Here is a 23,100-nt window from a genome sequence, read left to right on the forward strand (position 1 = left end):
CCAGTTACTAATTCATATCCTTTATCCAATTCACATCTTTTCTTTTTTGAGAAAAATATTTTGGTTCAATCATGGAAAACATAGAAATATGTGCTTGAATTGAGGTATTCATTAATATTTGTCAATTTTGAATTCCTACATCCTTATTTCCAACAATATGATTTGAAGGGTGATGCTTTTGTATATACTTTGAAGGCCTTTTTTGGAGATTTCTCTCTTTGTTTCCTTCTTCTTCTCTTGATTCTTCAATCTTTTCAACTTCATCTTTATCATTGGTCTAATCATGTAGGATGATATATCTTGGCTGCTTGTCTTTGAGAGGTAATTCCTCATCCATTCTCACATCAATGTTGTCAACTATATTGCATAGTATTTTATTGTAGCATATATGAACTTTTCTCTTATTTGAATACCCTAAAAATATTCCTTCATTAGCTCTAACATCGAACATACTGAGATTATCATCATTATTCTTGATGCATCACTTGCTGCTAAAGATTTTGAAGTGCTTTATTGTGGTTGTTTTTCCATACCACAACTCATGGGGGGTTTTGTCACTGTTTGGTTTGAAGTGATATTTATTTAGAATATGGAATGTTGTATTAATAGATTTATCCCAAAATGTATTTGGAATATTTCTCTCATCCAACACCGCTCTTGCTAATTGTTGGACTGACCTATTTTGTCTTTCATCCATGCCACTCTGTTGTGATTTATTTTCAATTGGTAATTTCCTTCTTATGCCATGCTCTTCACATTAATCATCAAAATCATTGGAAGTAAAATCTCCACCTCTGTCTGATCTTACACACTCGTTGACAAGCAAAAAAATTCCTTCTTCAAAGAGTGAGTATTTGCCTGATCAAAGTCCCAATTAGACCATTTTTTGTTGACATGGCTATATAATCTCCAGAACTAAGGCCCGTTTTCCTCTGTTAAACTAAAATAAAAAATAAAAGAGATGAAAAAAGAAAAAAACTTAAAAAATAGGGAAAATATATGACATATTCTAATATTTACAATTATCTACAAAAATATAAACAAATTGTTGATTGTATGAGGTCAATTTGAACAATAGTTAGGATGGGGGTCAGGGGATTCACTGAAACATAATAAACCATGTGACATATTATGTATGTTTAAATCCAGCTGGAATTTGGGTCCAGCTAGCCACAAAAATAGGTTTTGGGAGAGTTTTTATACAAAAATATCAAAAAGATATTTATCAGGTTTTCATCCTATTCAAACTAATTTTTATTTGTCTTTTTTAAATTAATATGCATGCATTAACTAGAAAAAACATGAAACAACACTATCTAGAAAACGATAGAAATTAATATTTATCTCTTGAATATCAGATTTCAATCATCAAACAAGAATATATAAAAAGTTAATAGTTCATAAACTCTTGATGATGATAGATGTACACTACAACATATCCTAAGAAATGTATAAACAAAATAATCAAATATTCATTCAAAAATAAAATATGTACAAGTTAAATAATAATGCCAGATGCATCCATTAAGGAATTAAAAAGATGACCAGACATTAATATCATAGCTCAAAAACACAATTGATTTTGGAATTGGTGTTCAAAAGAGTTGATAGTTCAAAATTTGATTAAAAAATGCAAGTTCCGAGTTTTCACAAATTTTCGACCTCTACTCCAACATAAGAGGTTGTATAAATACTTTAAAAACAAGATAAGTCTGTTTGACAAATAACAACTTAGAAAATCATAAAGATTTTCTCTAATAAATAAAACTTCTAAAATTAAAAGTTTCATCCTTTTAACTAATTTTTCGTGAAAAGTTTTCAAGTTGTTTATCTTTCTTCCTCTTCCTTAGAGTATTTATCCTCCACGTTGAGTAGAAAATGTGGTGCATGAATTTGGATGTGATTCACCCATTTTGAATATACCTGAGTCACAACAGAGAAGTGAATTGGATGAAACTGATTTGTGCTGACGTGGAAATATGAAATTAAACTTTGGATTATTTTCTTCTTTTTTCAGATACTTATTCCCAAACTTATAAATGAGTTTAATTTGTTCAAAAGGGAACTACACATATTTTTGGAAATCATGCTGTGTCCAGATTTTGATCTCGCTTATTTCTTTCTATTCCTTGATGATGATGTCTTATGTTGACTACTTCATTTCTCTTGGGAAGAATTTTTTAATGGTTTAGAACTTGGGAGATCAAAATCCTCAATAAAATCAGTTCCCTTTTCCCATATTACTAAACAATGTCCTTGGGAATTTTTAGCCCATTCTCTAACCTCCTTGGCCTCTATTTCTATGTGGCTTATTATGCATGCATCAATGTTCTATCATTCTTGGAAACTTTTGGAACTACTTCAAATTGTAATTCCTTTTTCCAGTCCAGGATGGATGGAAATATGATCTTGATGTATTTATTTTCTTCTACTAAGGAATCAATCCTCTCATTAAGATTTAAAATTTCTTGATAAAATCTTGATATTTTATTCATGTGCTTAAAAAACTTGGATTGATCCTTCCTTAAAATTAAGTAGATTTGTAATTCCCGTTCCTTGAAAATTTCTACACTCTATATTGCTCCCTGATTTTGATTGAGTTGAGACTGAAGAGAGTTGACCTGATCTTTTACATCTGTGGTTATGATTTCAGTGTTAGTTTCAACTTCTTTCAATATCCGATTTTGATTCTCATGGGCTTGTTTAAAATCTTGAATGTGTTGAACATGTTTTGATTTTAATTCATTCAATTCCATTTAGAATTGACTCTAAATATTTTCCCTTTCTAATGAAAAAAATTGGACAAGAGTTGCAGAATACCTTTTCCAGTTGTCCTCATTAAACAATTTTCTCTTCTCTAACTGTTTTTCTAATTCTTTAATTCTTCTTAAACTATCTTAATATGTTGCAAGCTCATTGATATGATATTGATTATAATTTACAAAAGCACCCAAATCCTATGAAGATTATTTATCCTTTCCTTAACATCACCTTGGGCTTTCCAACTATATTTAGTGACAATTTCTAGAAAATCAAACTTTCTTTTCTTAGTTTTTCTAACCACTGACTTGGTTTGGGAATTAAAGAAATATTCCGTGAGAGAAGGAACAATATCAAAGATTGTTTATAATTTAGAAACATGATTAAATAGAAAAGAATCCCAAGTTATATTAGTGGAAATGCATGTCATAGAAGTATTGGGAGATGTTTGAATGACTAAAGATTTATCAATCTTCATTTGTTGTTCTAGTGTCTCTTTATCCTTATAAGAAAAACTATCATATGATATTTGTTTATCTCTTTATACATCAACCTCCATTTCTTGACCTGTTATGTTCTCTGACTATTTATGCTCGATGTTTTCGGGAGAATTGATAACAGTGATCTCATGATTATGTACTATTTTCTTGTATGCTAACTTCATTGTTTCTAGGTCTTCTTTCTTTTTTCTCAAGAATTTGTGTAACAATAGTATCCTTTATGACTTGTTGATATTTCTGTGTTTCTTCTCTTGTTACTGTTTCTTCACCTGTAACAAAAACATTTGTTGTTTTTTCAAATTGAATTCCTTGTTCTTCTTGATAGATAGAGGAAGGATGTGAAGTAATTTGTTTGAAATTAAACCGAAAGAACTCAAAAGTTTTAAGTTATTTGATAGAGACATTGACATGGAGGATTTTCTCCCTTAAGAATCCTTCAAAATATTTTCCCTTAATTTTTTTAATTTGGCTCTTGGTTCAATATCTAAGAGTTTTCCTCTTTCACAAGCCTATTGGAAATCATCAATGGCCATGAAAACCTCATTGAAAGGAGGATGTTGATGAGTAAATACTTTAACATAGCTTACTATTTTATAATGATTACCAATGATTCCATGGCGATCATATTCATACTGAGGTAAACTATAAAACCAAACATATTGGAGATCCTCTTCTTCTTTGAATGCATGTTCTCAGTCTCTGACATTTACTCTCCAAATTTAATTGGAATTAAAAGTCAAATTTTCTTTTCCAATTCACTCAATTTTGGAGCCTGGCCATACAAAGTTCCCTGATTTTCTACTTCTCTCAAAGAAATTCTTTCAGGAATGTAACTAGGTAAAAGGTGAGGACCAACCTCACTGCCATAGAATTTAATGTAAGAAAATAGTTCTTCAACAAACTGGTGGCCTATTGATTCTAAGCCTTCTTTAAGACCTTCACTAATTCTAGGAGGTGCTTTACCAAAAATAATTTCATGAAGAGGGATCATAACATAATGAAAAAGATCATAAAGATGGAATTTGAAATTCTTTTCTGGAAGGATTGGGGCATAATTCTAAATTGGGAGTTGCTGGTTGGAAGGATAGTTCCATTTCAATAAGGGAAATGGGACTGAGACAATAATGATATCCATTAGAAAAGAAAACATACAGAGTATATGTTTGTAGCTAGGAGGAGAAGTTAATGATATTTTGTAAGTGTCAGTGATGTTTTGTGATAAAATATAGACCCAATTAAGGTGATTTGCATCATGCAGGATATTATGGATAATGGGAATCCATTTCATTTTACAATGTTCTGGATCCTTTCCCCAAATAGTCAGGTTAAAAATTTGATAAGAAATCTAACAAGTGTCTTAAAAATAGAAATGGGGTATTCCTTGGAAGCTTTGAGCTTAAACCCTTCTTCTTATTCTTTCAACCATCTTTTTATCACTTTGTCATAATTCTCCTCACATGGCTTGAAAATTGTATCTCATAAATTGTTTAGGAATTCAACATTGAGATGGATTTTAGGGAAACTGAGCTCATAAATGGAAGACAAGACTTATGGTTTCCAAGAGGCTATAACATTCTTGTTGTGGTTTGACATAGTGTGGGTTGTGATATCCGTATGTGCAGAAATCGAGGAAATCATATCATAATAAGGGAAAATTGTACCCCTAGCAGTTACCCGATGCAATTTTTTTCCTAATTCCCTCCAATAGATTATTCTTTGATTTACAAGCTCTTGCATTTTTCAGCCACTCTCTATTCTCAAAGAAATAAAAAATATCCTCACACTTCATCGTACCTTCTTTATGAGTTTTATAAGTGGACTCAGATATAAAATATGGGTTGAGGCTATATTCCTCTCATTCTAGATATTCTACTTCTATCAGCTTTCGTTTTATATGCTCCGTCGTTTGTCTTGTTGAAGATGATTTTCCATTTTTTCCCATTTCATGGCCTGTGAAAAAAAAAAAGAAAATGTGAATTATTTTGGGTCAAAAGTATAAAATAAGAACAAACAATCTTTTATGAACATAATTTACCCACACAAAATCTCCGAAACTTGGCCTATTTCTTCTTATAGTTCAAATTCCTCTGTAACAGACCTAACCGTTTAAAACAATATGCAAACTGAAAATAACTTGGGAAGTTATGAATTTTGATTAAAAATTGGAGAACAAATAAATTAAATTGTATGAGTTGATCATTAATTACCTATTATGTAATCCAACCATTTTTTTTGCAAATCAAGAAAACATACGAGAATTTTAATATTGGGATCTATAAAAATCCTTTAAGCATGAAGCAACAGAAAACTGGGTTTCAAATAAATTTATTAACAATAATTTTTTTTTTTTACACAAATCAATAAAAAATTAATATTTAATTACACTGCTAAGTAGTCGATAAGTCGGTGGGATGGGAAATTGGGTTCCTTTTTATTCGTTTGATGAGTTTTTCCCTTCCTCCAACCCTGACTACACAAGAGTCGGGCGATATTGAAAGGTTGGAGAATCGGGAGTGAAATATGATTAAAGAGAATTGGAAGTCTTCCAAACCTTGTAGTTGGAAGGTCGGGGTTGGGATTGTATGTTTGAATTATTTGTGAAGAAAAAAAAATACGACCTTCGACTTATTAAATTATTTATTTGTTTTTTTCTTAATTGAAAAAAAAATTGAACTTTTTAGGGAAAACAAGAAAAATTTATACAAAGACCTTTGTTTTTTCCTCGTATAAGAAACAAAAATAGGGTTGTTGTAATCTTAACAACAAATGGCGACACACTTGAAGTAGTTATCTCTATCAGGCTTAAATTTATAGTTCAAAATAAAAGAAAGTTTTTATAATTTTTTTCTAATTTATGATCATCTATGAGATACTTGATAGTTTGTCAAAAAGAAACGATCAAAATAGAAGTACTTATGAAAGAAATGAAAATTTATGAAATGAGAATCAAATAATGAAGTAATTTATATCTTCAGAACCTTATAATCCAATCATCATCTGAATTTTTTAACACTAAGCTTAGGATTTTAATACTATCAAAGTGTTATTTTTCTTTACGTTATAATCATCTCTTTTTAAACCTCTAATTTCTTCACTTTGGTGAGCATATATATCCCCTTAGTTGAATTACAAACATCGACCAGCTGCTAGCAAACATTTATAGCCCTGATGGGTTTCCTTATTCTTCTTTGAACAATTTTAAACTTCTTGTTTTCACTTTATAGCTTATGACTAATTTTTTAATTTATCATACATAGATGAGTGACGAAAGCAGAGTATTAGATATTTGCTTTGATAGTAAATACTTTGATGTATTAAAAGAAACTCAGACTCTTTATTTTATTATTCATTTTTTTGAGGAAAACTGATTTATTTTTTAAATATTTGAAAGTTATGGAACTCTCATAACATAAATAATCAGTCAAACACCTTTCTTACTATTGAAAGTTTATATAAGAACTTAAAGTTATATTAAGCACTTCTGGATTCTTCATATTTTGAGAATAATTTGTCCTTGAACTTTAATTTATTTTGAAGAATAATATAATATATTGATAAAAACATGCTTATTGGAATATGTAATCATAGTTGGAGTTCTACAACTAAGGAAACAATTGAAAAGAAAAAGTGTGTACAAAAATATGTAAAATAACAAAATGTGAATTGTTTTAGGATACCTATTACCAACATCCTTTAGTAAAATGGAATATTTACATATGATCTTGAAAGTTTTTCTTATGAAAAATATATTTGTAAGTTTTCCCATTTACTGACAAATTTTGTACTTGGCCTTATAATGTTTGTAAGATGTAACTTGAAGGACCAAGCTTTGAAAATATTTGAAAATGACCAATCCAAAGATGTTGAAATTTAGAGTGTTTTTCTTTCTCCTCATGTCTTTTATCCCATTTGAGAACTAAGTCACCAAGAACAAAATATTTATATGATGTTAAATGTCTATCAAACCTTTTTTTGATAATTTGTTGATGTTCATGAAATTTGGCTTTTGATTTTTGTTGTTCCTCTTCCAGTTTTAGAATTGTATATAATCAAACATCTGTATCTTTGATTGAATTATGCCTTATAGATTGAGCTAACTGGATAGATGGTAGGAAAATATTTTGTGGCAATATGGCTTCCTTACCATATACTAAAAAGTATGGGGAGTTCCCTAATGCTCTTTTAGGAGTAACTCTATCAGCCCATAGGGCATTAGATAACTGGTTATGCTAATTTCGTTGGTGATTTTGAATAGTCTTTTTTTTTTTTTTTTTTATCAGAATTTGAATCAAGTTTTATTTATGGAGTCTACTAAACCATTACCTTGAGGGTGGTGGTTAGCACAAAATTTGATCTTGATAACTTTATCTAAGTAAAATTTAGTAATCTTAAGAGAAGAGAAGAATGAAACATTATCAAACATAAAAGATGTTGGAACTCCAAACATTGTGATTATATGGGTTTCTAAGAAAGATCATACATGTTCATCATTGACTTTTTAAAAGGGGATTGTTTCAGTCCATCTTGTGAAATAATTAGTGGCTGTAAGAATATATTTATATAATTTTGAAGAGTTTGGATTAATCTCACCAGTGATATTTAATCCCCATTTCTCAAGTGGTCCTTCCACTTCAACAAGTTTAAGAGGGAGAGCTGGTATTTTTTCGTTTCATGCTGATGTTTGACACTACTTACATTTCGTTGCATATGAATAGGATGTTTGAACAAAGTGGACTAGTAATAGCCTACTCATAAAAAATTATGTGTCGTGGTTTCCCCGCTAAAATGACCACCAAAAGGTCCATCATGTGTATCTACTAAGACATTTTCTACATCAAATTTCTCAAGGCATCTTAATAATACATCATCATATTTTTTCCTAAAAAGAATGCCATCAATTAGATGATATTTGGAACATTTAAAACGTAAAGCCCTTTTTTGTTTAACTGATAAATGGTCAAGAGAAGTACCATGAATTAAGAAATGATTTATATCTGCATATCATGTATTTGTTGGAACAAGTACATAAATGATTTCTTCTTCATTAATTTAAAATTCATTGGACCATCCTATTTCTGAATTAGAATTTTCACCTTCATCTAAATGATATCCTTCTGATTCAGGTGATAATTTGCATAGACCCTATCATCTAATGACCTTAGATGGTTTAATTTGTAAGTCATATTATTGTAATGTGGTCATCGAGTTTGCTCTTTTTTCTCCTAAATATTTTTGAACCAACAAATTCCTAACTACGAGGAGTAGAACTATCACTTTAGTATGAGAATTCAATAAGGAAGGTCTAAAGTGTTTACATTATTTATAAATCACATAAGCTTGTTTTCCTATTTATGGATAATTTAATTCAGCACCCTAAAAGCCATAACTAATGAAAGAAATAGAAATTTCCATATCTTCAGAATTTTTCCGAGTGAGGACCGCTACATACGAAACATCATATGCAAATGTGTATAATAAAAATTCTTTATCAAAATTTGGGTTGATTAATGCTGGTGCAACAACAATAACTTCTTTAATTTTTTGAAAACATCTTTTTCTAATGGTCCCCATTTAAAAACATGATTCTTTTTAATCATATCTTGCATTGGTCTGAATGTTTCTGCAAAACTTGGAATAAACCTTCTAACAAAATTGATCTTTCCTAAGAAAGATTGCATAGATTTTTTATTGTGAGGAAGAACAATTTGCAAGATTGATTTGATTCTATCTAGATCAATAACAATACCAGTTTTAGAAACTATAAACCCAAATAATTTACCTTCAGTGACAACAAATATATTATTTTTGGTATTTAATGAGATTCCATACTTTCGACGTATTTCAAATATCTTTTTTATATGATCAACATATTGAGTTCTTTTTTTAGAATAAACTATAATGACATTTAGATATACCACCATGAATTTATTAATAAATGCTTTGAAAGCAATATCCATGGCTAGTTGAAAAGTAGCTCCAACATTGATTAATTCGAATGACATCTTTTTATAAGTGTATGCGCCCCATTTGGTTAGAAAAGTAGTTTTGATTTGTTGTAAAATATGTTCCATTGGAGGAACATGATAATTACCTTTTTCTGATGATTTATTCAAATTTCAGAAATTAATGTAGATTCTGATATCTCTGTTTTTCTTTCGAACAAGGACTAAATTTGAAACCCACTGTGAATGCCTTACAGGAAAAATAATTTGAGCTTTCAAAAATTTACTATTCTCTTCTTTGATTTTTGACCCTCAAGTCTATGATGTATTTTCCTTAATTTTTGCTGAAAAGTTTTCGTATCTGATTTGATTGGAACTACATGTTGAATGATTTTAGTGTCATAAAATTTCAAATCATCATAAGTTGAGGTGAAAACGTCCTTCTATTGTTTGAAAATTTTAATAAATCTGGATCATTCAATGAGTGTACAATTACTTCCCAAATTAATATTTTGAGGTTGTTTCTCTATTCCCAGATTAACAATTTCAAATTGCATTGAAGAGCTATTTGTTTTGCAATTTTTACTACCTTTGAATCTATTTTGAAAGTCATATAATTTTTCTAATCAGACTACAGATTTTGGAATTGAATTTTGACTTTTTTGATCCTCTGAAAAATCTGATAGCAATTGAGCACAATGTTGATCTTAATCAATAATGGACTATTTGAAAGTATCTTATAGAGTCAAGAAATATTTGGTTTGATCACCATCATCAAATACTCTCCAATTTTTAATATTGTTGGGCACTGAAGGTTTAAAAATAATTTCAACTGAAAATTGTTTCGAGAAAAAAATTCAACTGGAAGAAGTTTTGATGCAACATTAGCAAGAAGATAAACATCTTTACTTTGAGAACGTGGTTTGGAATTTAATTTAAATTGATTAAAACTTTGAACTAAGTTCTATACCTCATGTTTGTAATTCCTCAAAATATTGGATACATAATGAATGGTTTTATTGCATTATTTTGTCTTACTATATTTTTTGAATCACCTAAAACTTTGATATTTTTGATCCATTTTAATATCTTTTCAAAGACCTTGCTATAAAGATTCATATTCGACTACATTATTGGTGCAAGGGAACTTTAGTCTGAAAGATAGAAGAAATTATTCCCTTGGGTGTCTATTAACACACATCCAATACCAGCTCCCTCATTAGATTTGGAACCATCAAAATATAAAGTCCAACTATTAATTTGATCAGTTGTAATGATAGATGGAACCTCAACATCTGAAATTTGTCTTAAATTTAACGCTAGTAACTGTAGAAAGTTTAGGCTTTCAATTTGGGTTTACAACACAACAAATTCTTCGGATGAGAAATTACCAAGATAAGTATCAAATGTATAATTGCCTAATGAAGATTCAAGAGAATTGATTGGTTCATTATAATTTCCAAGGTCTGTAACTGTATGTTTCATGTGATGTTCTCAATAGACCTTGACTTTATTTGGCCTACCGTTTAAGGGTAGCTATAAATGAGACCAATCTGTTTAGAAATAACCATTGAGATTTTTGGATAAATCTTGACTGAGAATCAAAACATATGATTTTGGAATATAATGGACAATGATGTCATTAATCTGAAAGATTTTGGGATTTGAATTATGTCTGATAAGAACATTTTGGAGATTGTAGGTTTGAATTATTTGTGAAGAACAAAAAATCCGACCTCCCACTTATTAAGTTATTGTTTGTTTTTTTTCTTATTTTTTCATTTTCTTTTTATCTTTTTAGGGAAAACAGGAAAAATTTATACAAATACCTTTATTTTTTCCTTTATAAAAAACAAAAAGTGGGTTATTGTAATCCTAACAACAACACTTTAATTTGTAGTCAATTTGGTTTTTAGCCATGGCTTTGAAGATATTGAAATTTTCAAATGCTTCAGACTTCTCCCTTAAAAATGATACCCACATAAGCCTGATATAGTCATCAATAATTAGCATAAATTATTTTTGACCACTTGGAATCTGTGTTCTTGAGGGTCCACATAAATATGTATGAAATAATTGTAAGGGTATGGTAGTTGAGTCTTGGAGAGTACTTGAACTTGTTTCCCAATTTGGCATGACTTACAAAGTGTATTACTTGGCTTAGATATTTTTGTAAAGTTCCTCACAACTCCATTTTTGCTAAGCTTCACAATATGGTCAAAATTTAGGTGTCCCAACATTCTATACCATAACTAGATGTCATATTATTTCCCCAAACAACATTTATCATTTTATTCATTTAGTATGTATACATTGCTTTATGTTCTTGTATCTTTAGCCACTACTTATCCTATGTTTGATGTTTTTATTTCACAACCTTTGGAGCAGAAAAGGACATTATACCCTTGGTTACACATTTGACTCACACTAAATAGGTTATGCTTGATTCCATCTACAAAATTAACATTCTTACCTTTTCATCTTCCATTTACCAAGATGACTCTGCCTTTTTCCATGATCTTTCATAAAGAATCATTGCCAAAAGTAACACTGCCTTTTTTGTCTTCACTTAATGACAAGGATTTATTCCTATCATTTGACCTATGCCTGGAGCATCCACTATCTACATACCAATGAATGCCTTGGTTTTGGGAATATACAAAAATTCCACACTCTTCATTCTTTTCTTCCTCTTTCTTCTTTTGTGTCTTTAATTCTTCTTGAGCGTGCTTGATCTAAGGAGTTGATTTGATTTTTTTGCATAGTAATGACAATTATAACATTCAATATAATAAAATAAAGGAACAAAATGATTCTTGTCTTGTGAATTTACAAATCTTTCATCTCTGTTTGAATGGTAGGGTGTATTTCTTATTTTCTCATTTCCAAAATATGCTCTACAATTTATAACCTTATGTCCAAACTTTGCATATGAATAATAATAACCACAAAATATATTTTGTTACCTATAAGCCATTTTTCTTCGAGAATGTGATTTATTGATTCTTTGATGGATTCCTCTTTGAGGGAAACAAGATCTTTGTAGACTTATTACTTGGTATTTATGGTTGTTCGAATGCCTGTAGATGCTTGCATTCCATTGTTGTTGTTGTCTAAGATCATTTTCTTTCTTTTAATTTTTGCTTAGTTATTTTATTGTTTCAAGAAAGCTGATTGTTTCTTTATATTAAAATTTATTTGGGTTTGATTCTCCTTCATAGCTCATACCAATTTTCATGCAAGGAGACATTTGAATACTCAAAATTTCATCTAACTTGTGAGAACATTTAATAAAATTTAAGTTCTAGTTTAGTTGAGTTTTAGTTTTCTCTAATTCCTTCCTATGAGAGACTATTTCTTCCTCTCTCTTTTCACACTCGTTTCCATTCTCTTTCAGTTTTTGTAACAAGGTGTTTTCAATTTTCTCTGTTTCTTCCAACTTAACTTGCAAAGGAAGGAGTGAAGAGTCTTCAGAGTTATCCTTTTATTTTCCAAATTTTCCTAGCCTTTGAATTTCTTCTAAGGAATTGATTATTTCACCTTCGAGATCTACTTCAAGCTCTTCTTCATTAAAATAAAATTTTCATACATTTGGAGTTTCCAAGGCCATGAGCATGGATTCCTTTATTGTTTCTTTTGTTCTTTCTTCATCATAGGATTTTTCATCTTCATCTTCCAAGGAATTGTTGTCTTATTGGGTATAAAAACTCTTCTTCTTGAACCCTTTCTTTTTCATTATTTTCCTATATTTATTTTTCTCTTTATGATAATATTAATTATTTTCTTCCTTATGTGGATATTTAGATGCATAATTACCTACGTTTCCACAATTAAAGAATTTAAAGGGTAACTTTGTATTTTCCATATCCGATCTTCAATATTCTAACAAAATTTGCCTCTTATTCATCAGATCCATAGCTCATGTTTTCTTGATCTTCTTTTCTCTTGTAATTGGCTTTGAAATCTTACTCCTTTGATGTAGAGCTTCCTTTTGAGGTTCTCATTTTATAGGTTGTTAGAGTTCCATGCAACCGATCCATTGTTAATGTGTTAATATCTTGCATCTCCTTAATGGATGATACCTTGGCATTGAATCTAATAGGAAGAGATCTCAAAACCTTTGAACTACAATGGAATCACTCACTGGTTTATAAGGTCCTCTTATGGTATTAAATATTTCATCCACACAAAGGAAAATTTTGGTAATGTCCTTATTTATATATAATGATTCAATTGCTTTTTGTAGCCTTGGAGTTTGAATTTCTTTACGCCTTCATAAGAACTCCTCAACTCATCCCATATTTCTTTGGATGTTGTCCAATGCATGACTTTTACTAACTCAAATTCAAGAAGACCACCTAGGATTGCATTCATTGCTTTAGCATTATAAGTGACTCCAAGTTTATCATCTCTGTTAATTAATATGTTTGGCTATTTATTGCCATTCTACACTGTATCCCAACCATCTTCTCTACATGACATTATGTAAGTTTTCATTATTTCCATCCAAAATGCATAATTCAATCCTGTGAACATAGGAGCCTTGTTGGTGAAATTTCCGTCCTGGTTAGACATTATCTTGGATCTACCTTCTAGTTACTAGACTAATGTTGAAGGAACCTATTTTGATACCAATTGTTGGAAACCAGGAAAATATTGAGGTGGGGGTGAATCAACAATTTTTTTTTTAACAATTATTTTCCAAATTTAAAATACTCAACAACACAGTAATAAAGAGCAGTGTACAAATCACACAAAATATGAACACAAGAAGTTTACATGGAAAATCATATGAGATAAAACCACAAATTCTTTTGTATTATGATGTAAGTACAAGCTCCAATTTTATATTTCATCAAATTATGTAGGAATAAACCTACAGGAGGCTCTAGCCCCGTTTTTCTTTGCAAGCACCAACTTGATGGAAGCACCAAACCCCACTATTTGTAGGCACATTCCTGTTGAAGTCACCAACCCCCTATTCTTTATACACACAAACTTGAAGGAGGATCAAATACCCTAATATAAAAGCACAAAATTGCTCAGCCTTTTAGATCCCTCTTTTATCAAATTTCACACTTAGAACTTAGGGTTTTTAATTAAATATATTTCTAAACCAATTTACTTGATTCCCATATTTGTTGCCCCATGATCTACAACCACCAATATTACTTTGATTCTCTGAATTAATTTAGAATATTCACTATCTCTGCTTCTCTCTCTCTTTCTCTCTCTCTCTTTGATATACTCATTCTATCTTCTCTATATTTTTCTTCTCTACGCCATTGTTTATAAAGATTCAAATATTCAATTTGTTAAAACTCACAACCACTTCTATTCTCAACTGATCTTCAAATTTATAATTTAACCAACACTTATACTTTAGATATGTATCTGATTTACTACTATTGTTTTGGCTCATCTCCAAGTTCTCTGGTTGTTCAATTGGTAGTAGCTCATAGTTATGCATGAGGACTCACTTCCTTTTGTTTGACTTGCATGTTCAACTTTTGTTAACAATTCCCATAATGAATTTTCATGCATGTGGAATCATACATATTATATTCTCTAATTTCCATTGTTGATTAATTTCAACCTAATATACTAAATTTGATATCAACACAAGAGCATTATTTTTTCTCTCCAAATTTGGCACTTGAACGCAAAAATGCTATTTTGTAGCCCATTTTCTTCAAGCTCCCTTGAGCATGTGACTATGGGCCAAAACCTTAGGCTTAAACCTAAAGAAGCTTGTTTCCTGTCGAATTTTCAAACCTTTTCTTTTTAATGAAGTGTTACAGCTTGATGGCATGATGGCCGATAGGGCCTTCAACACTTGTTCCAAAGCTCCTAAGTGCTTCGACTACTAACTCCTTTCCACATAATTCTGGAACCCTAGAATTAGGCCTTTAGGTACTTAGCGCTAAATGGTTAATTCACTTAGGGATTCTGTTGGAACTCCAACAAATTATATTTGATCAACCCCTGACATCTCATTTTTGGGCCCCCTGTCATTCTGCTTATTAATGATAAGGGGGTCAAATTTGTCACTTGTGTGACTTAAATCCCTATAACTTATTTGAACACCAAATGAAATCCATATGCTATCCTGATGGAACAAAAGAGGGTGCATTTTGGGTCCCCCGTTTCTTTTCGATGTTTAACAATAAAGGGGGGGATGAAATCTATCATATTCATCCTCATCCAACATGGCACCACGTATGCTTGATGGGTCCACTAGACTACCTCCCAGGCTCCACCTATTTCCACACATTTTCTTGTTCCCGCAGACACCTATACATGGGCACGAGTCTCATAGCTTAGCCAAATCACCTTCCATATCACTACTACCTTTAGTTGACATTATCCTACCATGTGGAATCCTCTAGGTGGTGCCACATGTCACCCCAAAATAGGCCACCTTTCCACCAAAAAGGGATAATTCTACCTTCCATGTGTCACACTAACAATATGCCATGACATCTACTCAACTACATCACTTTTGTGTCATGTCCCCTAGTACTTGGGTCCTCTGGCCATTCCAAAAATCAAACTTCACAAACATTCAGGTTTGTGTTGTCGGGGATTAAGACTAATCCCTTATTAAGGTAACTTAATCCTTAATTAATTAACCTGATTAAGTCATTTTCAACTAATCTAGTCCTATCATATGTCTCAATACTATTCGTCGCTCAATATTGTGTTATGTGCAATTGATTTTTCATGGGGTGAGCCAATAAGCCCCTTGGTGCTTAGATTGATCACCCCATGACCAAGGGTTGTGAGAGGAGCCTCATTGTTTGTCACTTACTGCTTATTTCCCTTACTATAATTTACACATTGAATGGTCCAGACAATCTGGTAGGTGCTCGCGTGTTGACTGCTAGCCCCTTGTAATCAGAGGCTGTGACCATGGGCTTACTACCTTGTTTCCCGCCACTCTGGTCCAAGTGGATATTGATGGCTACCCACCTATTCCACCTAGACCTCCATTCGGTTTTATCAATTTCCTTAAGTATAGAAGAACTTACTATTTTTAGTAAATTTTCTGGTCCTAAACTTCCATAGTTAATTTGACCCCCTAAATGACATTTTTTTAGGTCTGCCATAGGCCCATAGGTGTAGGTGAGGGATTATTATAAATCCTATAGTACTTGGAGAGATTTTTCTAACAAGGTATCTTTCACACCAAATGGAGATCATATGGCCAATTTACGACCTCGAGAAGTTGGTTTCCCAACTAACCCCAACGAGGCCCACAAACTCTCGGCGTTCCATCTCCTAGGGTAAGGTTTTTGGTTGTTTAGTGTTTCCCTTTGTTATTCAATAATAAAAAGCACCTTGAGCCTCATTGTAACATAGCTCAAAGGCATGTATCCACCACATCTCTTCTTAGAGATAAGATACCATCAATTGAGCTAGTTTATTTCCATTCTGTATATAAGCACATTTTAGTTCTTTGATGTTAATGAAATGAAGTTTTATTTTTGTTGCATCTATGTGTTTATGTTTATATATTTTTTTGTTGCATTCATGAATAAGTCCATATTAGTGGTATCAAAGCGGTCTGTTATTTCTATATTTTTCTTTGCATATCCCCAACAAGGTCAGGGTATAAGGAGTTAGGGATCGTATTGATTGAACCTTTGCAAGACCAACCTCACAAACCTCAATGATATCCCATGTAGGAAGAAAATAAAGATGAAGAGGTAAGAGATCCCTACAAAATATTGCTCCATTAGGGGAATTTTGAGGTGTAAAATGGGCCTCCTAAGGAAATTATAAAATAATTGTGGAAATAATAAAATAAGATTAGATTACATCATCAAATTTTAGAGGGGAAAAAAACTATTTTCTCAACTCGTATTTTCAACTTATCTCCCTATGGGTTTACTCAAATTTTGAGCGACAACACTCGTTGGATGCAAAATTTGATTCCTCATCCAAGGAGTACCCATGTTGCATATTTTCAATGGACCCTACTACATGAAAAATGAGAAATACATGAAAAATGTGATTGTAATAATGTCTTTTCATGTGAGAGCGCGCGCGGAGCTGGAGCGAGGGTTTGGAGAATCGCAGCAGCAGCAGCTTCGCCTTGGCCTGGGCCGCGAGGCCTGTTTTGGGGCCTGGCCTCCACCATGGCCCATTCTGATCCATCTTCTGGGGATGCAGAGAAAGCTTTCTCTGATTTGGTAAAATCTCTGCCCCCTGTCCGTCCGAAGCCAACAACATCCAAATTTGTTAAGAAACTTGATACACTCCAAGAAGTTCAGTTACCTCCTTCTCTTCCACGAATGGCAGCTTTATCTCTAGCAGAAAAAGGGCTCATTGGGCAGTTCACAGGCTTATGGCCCTCACCAAAGACAGTCCAGAGATGGGTGGAAAGGAACTGGTCTGATAAAACTCAAGGAAAGATTTCGATTCGATTCTGCGGCAAAGGCTATTATACCTTCCATTTTGAAACCAAAGCATATAAGGATCTGATATTTAGAAACGGGCCCTATTTTATGGACTCTCGAGGGTTATATCTGAATAAATGGACCCCTGATTTCGACCCTGAACTCGATATTCCGAATGCGGTTCCGGTTTGGGTCCGTCTTCCCCATCTCCCCCTGCACTGCTGGGGAGATGACTCGGTAAAAGCAATAGGGAATGCAGTCGGCAAGTACATCGACAGAAGCGAGCCTAAAGATAACATGCAAGCGTGTGCAAGGATTTGCGTAGAAGTGGACCTTGGGAAAGGCCTTCCAGAAGCCATCAAGCTGAAGGTGGATGACTGGAGCTACATACAGCAGCTGGACTACGAGCAAATTCCATTCAAATGTAAGGTATGTCATGAATACGGCCATTTTGCCAATAGATGCTCTAAAAATACTAATCTTGACTCTGAAGATCAAGGAGATCAGTGGGAAACTGTGAAAAAAAAAGAAAGCAGCACCTCAGGCAAAACAAGATCCACCTCCTGAACAACCGGGACCCTCCTCTCCTCGCCCCACCTCTCCATCTTTTAACCCTCCTGGACCTTCCCTTGACTCTTCCTTCCCCTCCTCTTCCAACCCTTTCCTTATTTTATCCTCTGATGATCCTCTGACTGATCAGCCATCTTCGAATCTCATTGAGCCCCCCTTGATTTCTTCGACCCCCTCTCAGCCCGTCATTGATCCTCCCCCCCTCAGAACCACCAGAAGTTCCTCCAAAGACTTTGGCTCCTCCGGTGATATCCACAAGAAACCTGGACCAGGCAGAAAGTCAGCCAAGCAGCATCGGGAAGAAAGCACGCAAAAGGACATAGCCCTAGGGATCCAAACTCCTATGGAATATTTCATTACAGGTTCACAAGAGAAAGAAACAGTAGGTAAAGAACATGAGAGGCGAGCACCTCCTCGCTCGAACGTCTCATGATGAAGCTTTTATCTTGGAACAACAGGGGTATGGGGCACCCCTCCAAATCAGCTGCCCTACGAGATCTTCTTCAAACAGAAAGACCTGAAATTGTTCTGATACAGGAAACCAAGCAAAGTCAGAACGAAATGAAAATAATTATAGAAGCCCAAAAAAATTTCTCAGGGGCCAGTAGCAACTCCAGAGGAGCCTCTGGAGGAATCACAACCATGTGGAATAAGCAGTACTGGGACTGCAATTCCTTTGTCCTCAATCAAAACTGGGTTAGGACCAACATTACCAACAAGGAAGAGAGCTGTGACTTAATCATTTATAATGTCTATATCCCCAACCATTACCGGGAAAAGGAACAATGTTGGAAGGAATTGAAGGAAGAAATAGACAAGGAGCAGAACCCAAATGTTATTCTTGCTGGAGACTTCAATTTAATTCTTCATGCGAATGAGAAAAGGGGGGGCACCTTCACCCCCGACCCCTCCAGAAGACAGCTGGAAATGATAATGGCTGAACATGAACTGATGGATATCATTCCAAAAAATAGGAAATATACTTGGAACAATAGAAGATTGGGGCCAGGCAACATTATGGAAAGGTTGGACAGAATACTGGTCAATGTTTCCCTTCTCTCCTCCTTTGCCGCAGGCCACACCAAAATTCTCAGTGCCACAGCCTTAGATCACTTCCCCATTCTCTTAACGCTGGACTCCCATGCTCATTTGGGACCAATTCCGTTCAGGTACAATCCCTTGTGGAGAGACAGCGCTGAGGCCGAGGCTATCATAGAAGAAACTTGGAAGCAACATGTTGAAGGTTCCCCAAATCATATTTGGGAAACAAAACTTCGAAACATAAGGAAGGCACTCAAGGACTGGGCAAAAGCCAGCTATCAAGAGCCAGAAAAAATAAGGAAAAAAATACAGCAAGATTTGGAAGAGATCTACAAACGAATAGAGGACCATGGATTCACTCATCAGCTGAAAAGTAAGGAATGGGAGGTTCAGGGACAGCTAATTCAAATAAAGAGAGCGGAAGAGATCAAATGGAGGATCAAGTCAAGAGAATTATGGTTAAAGGAAGGTGATAAAAATACGGCATACTTTCATAAGCAGGCCACAGCAAAAAAAACAAGGAACAATGTTACTACTATTACTGATAGTCAAGGCAGCCAGCATAATGACCAAGAATCTATAAAAAGAGCTGCCTTCCTCCATTACAATTGTCTCCTCACAGAAAATCAAGGAGACGCTGACTATTCGGCCTTCCTTAAGCATCTTCCGGAAAAAATCTCTGTTGAGGAGAATGACAGGTTAAACAGTGAAATTACAGAGGAGGAGATCAGAAAAGCCATCTGGACTTTACAACCAGACAAGTCCCCTGGTCCACACGGTTTCCCAATAAATTTTTACAGGGACCATTGGCACTTGATAAAAAAAGATCTTGTTAAAATGATGAAAGGAATCCAAAGGAAAAAGAAAATGGGGGGCTTCACAAATTCAACTTTTCTCGCCCTCATTCCTAAGGAAAACCGCCCCACTTCTTTCTCCAGATTTAGACCTATTTCTTTGTGTAACACTTCTTACAAGATCTTTGCAAAAATTATAGCAGCCAGGCTCCAGCCACTTCTCCCTTCCCTTATATCTGAAAATCAAGGAGGCTTCATGACCAACAGGCAAATTCATGATACCATCACCTTGGTTCAAGAAGCTATCCACTCCAGCACATCTAGGCAGGAGAAAGGCTTCGTTCTTAAGCTAGATTTAGCTAACGCATTCGATCGAGTAAGACACTCCTTCTTGTTCGCTGTCTTGAGGAAAATGGGATTTAATTCTGCCTTCATCAGCACCATTGCCGCTTGTATCTCTGGCCCCTGGATCTCGCCTCTCATAAACGGCCGCCCCTACGATGCTTTTCAATCCTCAAGAGGGCTAAGGCAAGGTTGCCCTCTTTCCCCCTATCTTTTCATCTTGATGGCTGAATCCTTTAGCAGCACCCTTGAACACAACAGAAGAGTTGGTCTCATCTCTGGTATCAAGTTTGGAAACAGAGTGAAAAATATCAATCACTCTCAATTTGCTGACGACACTCTGCTTATTGGTGGGGCATCCACTACTATAGCAAGGCGCTTCAAAATCCTCCTCGATCAATTTATGGCGTGCTCAGGAGGAGAAGTCAACTTCCAAAAAAGTTGCATCTATGGATGGAACATCTCCAATCAAACAGCCCACAGTATTGCTAACATCTTTGGAGTTGCCTTCAAAGCAACCTGGGACCACTTTACCTACCTTGGGATGCCGGTCACCATGGGCTCTCTAAAAGCCACCACCTGGAATGAAATAATAGACAAAGTCAAAAGGAAGGTTCAGCAATGGGGAACTCAATGGCTTAACCCAGCTGGCAGATTAATTTTGCTCAAATCAGGTATCTCCTCCTTACCTTTATACCGATTCACACTTTATCAAGCTCCTGCTTCTTTTCACTATAAGCTGGAAACCGCCCTCCGCAATTTTTTATGGCAAGGAGGGAAAAAAGAAAAAAATAGATTCAATTTGGTCAATTGGAAAACTGTAATTCAATCTCCAGATAGAGGTGGGTTGGGAATCAAAGCTCCTAAAATTCTAAATCTCGCATTTGGGATTAAAATGGCTTGGAGGCTAATTAATGAACCAAAAGCCTGGTGGAAACAGGTCATTGAATGCAAATATCTCTCTGACAATAGACAAAGACTCCTTGAAACTGATATTCCCAATAGAGATTCTACCAAAATCTGGCACCTCTGTAAGAAAGCAATCCCCACTCTCATTCAAAACACCTCAAAGATTCCGGGGGAAGGGAGCAGTATAAATTATGCCACTGATAAAATTATGGGTTTCCAACCTCTAAATACTGTTGAAGAAGCCATTCCCTTCATCCTCTATCTTAACAGCAAAGGCATTCAGAGGCTGGACCAAATTTCAAAATGGGATGCTGATACTAGAGCTTGGACTAGCTGGGACTTTCCAGTTATTCCCCCACACTTGGAATCAAGCTATCAAGCCCTCCATAAAAATCTTCAGAACAGAGCCCCCATTAAAAAAGGAGCAGCAGATGGGTTTAGATGGGACCCCACGGGCTCAAGCTATACCATCAAATCTGGCTATCAATTCATTTGCAACAACACTTACCAGACTCCCGTCTGGAATCAATGGAGAACAATATGGAAATCTGAGGCCATCCCCAAGGTCAAATTCTTCATTTGGTTGCTGTTAAAGGGCAGAATCCTCACTTCGGAAAACCTAAGAAAGAGAGGGATACATGGACCTTCAATCTGCCCTAATTGTTGCTCTGAGGAGGAAACCATCCACCATCTATTCCTTGATTGCATCTTCGCGAAGAAATGCTGGACCATCATGTCCAACTTGGGCAATATAACATGGCAACCTCAGCAAAACATTGCAGAGACAATCCAAGATTGGAGAAGGAATTGCCCTTGGAAAGATAAAAGGAGCAAGATAGTCAAAAGAACTTGGGATATCATACCTCACAACCTTCTTTGGAAAATCTGGCTCACAAGAAACAAGAAAATCTTTCAAAACAAAGAGGGCAATGTTTGGAAGACATGCAACAATGCTCACCTCTTGGCGCAGGAGACGATGGCAGCCAAATACTCAGGAACAATTAAAGCAACAGACTATTCAGTTGAGGAGAGGCTCATGATCAAGCATATTCTAGGTCGTTCAGGTCATCAACAGAGTATTCAGAGAACTGACAGACAGCATCAACACCAGACCAGGGATTGGGAAATTAGACTACCAACCCAGGATTACAAGAGGTGGATCCAAAGTAACAACTGCCCAATTTTATACTTTGATGGCGCCTCAAAGTCCAACCCAGGACCAGCAGGCGCAGGAGGTGTTATCATTGATGAATTAGGAGAAGAAATTTGCAACTACGAATGGAGTTTGGGGGAAAAAACAAATAATAATGCAGAGGCTCTAGCACTGTATCAAGGGTTGTTGCAATTAAAAAGCATGGGGATTAGAAAAGCTCTTGTTTTAGGAGACTCCTCCATAGTCATTGGCCTTATGAACCATCACCGGAGATCTCCAAACAGTAATCTTCAGCAACATATCCAACGCATCAATCTCCTCACCAAACACTTTGAAAAAATCAGATTCTGCCATATCCTTCGCACGCTCAATGGGGAAGCGGATAAACATGCGAATAACGTAGTTGGACATCCGGAAGGTGCATTGAGGCACAATCACAGAGATTTTTTCCAGCCTCTGCCATGAAGCAGGCCGACCCTGACATTGCCCAGGCACGCAGATCCAGCAAGCGTGTGACGGGCATGGTTACAACAGTCCCAGGACACTTGACAGAGAGTATGAAGCGCATAAACAGTCTCATTCAGGCCTTGATTCAAAGAATAACTGACATCCCGAGAAAAAACAATCACCTCAGCGAAGGACGGAAGAACGATTGCACTGCTCCAGCAAATCGACTTAGAGATTTAG

General features: G+C 34.6%; 1 protein-coding gene across 1 annotated transcript in view; it reads left to right on the forward strand.

The window, feature by feature from the left end:
• The window catches only part of LOC149205611 (uncharacterized), a 32,997-nt gene extending 10,119 nt beyond the window's left edge, over positions 1–22,878 (forward strand). The window contains exons 3-5 of the mRNA XM_089397448.1: positions 17,247–18,011; positions 18,633–21,025; positions 21,188–22,878. Coding sequence (XP_089253574.1) covers positions 17,247–18,011; positions 18,633–21,025; positions 21,188–22,878 — 4,849 coding nt within the window. The remainder of the gene's footprint in view (positions 1–17,246; positions 18,012–18,632; positions 21,026–21,187) is intronic.
• Positions 22,879–23,100: the final 222 nt, after the last annotated feature.

The sequence above is a fragment of the Pinus tabuliformis genome, chromosome 1_2 (assembly GCF_031772625.1).
Source record: "Pinus tabuliformis cultivar Carrire ecotype Pingquan chromosome 1_2, CPIR1, whole genome shotgun sequence".
Taxonomy (NCBI): domain Eukaryota; kingdom Viridiplantae; phylum Streptophyta; class Pinopsida; order Pinales; family Pinaceae; genus Pinus; species Pinus tabuliformis.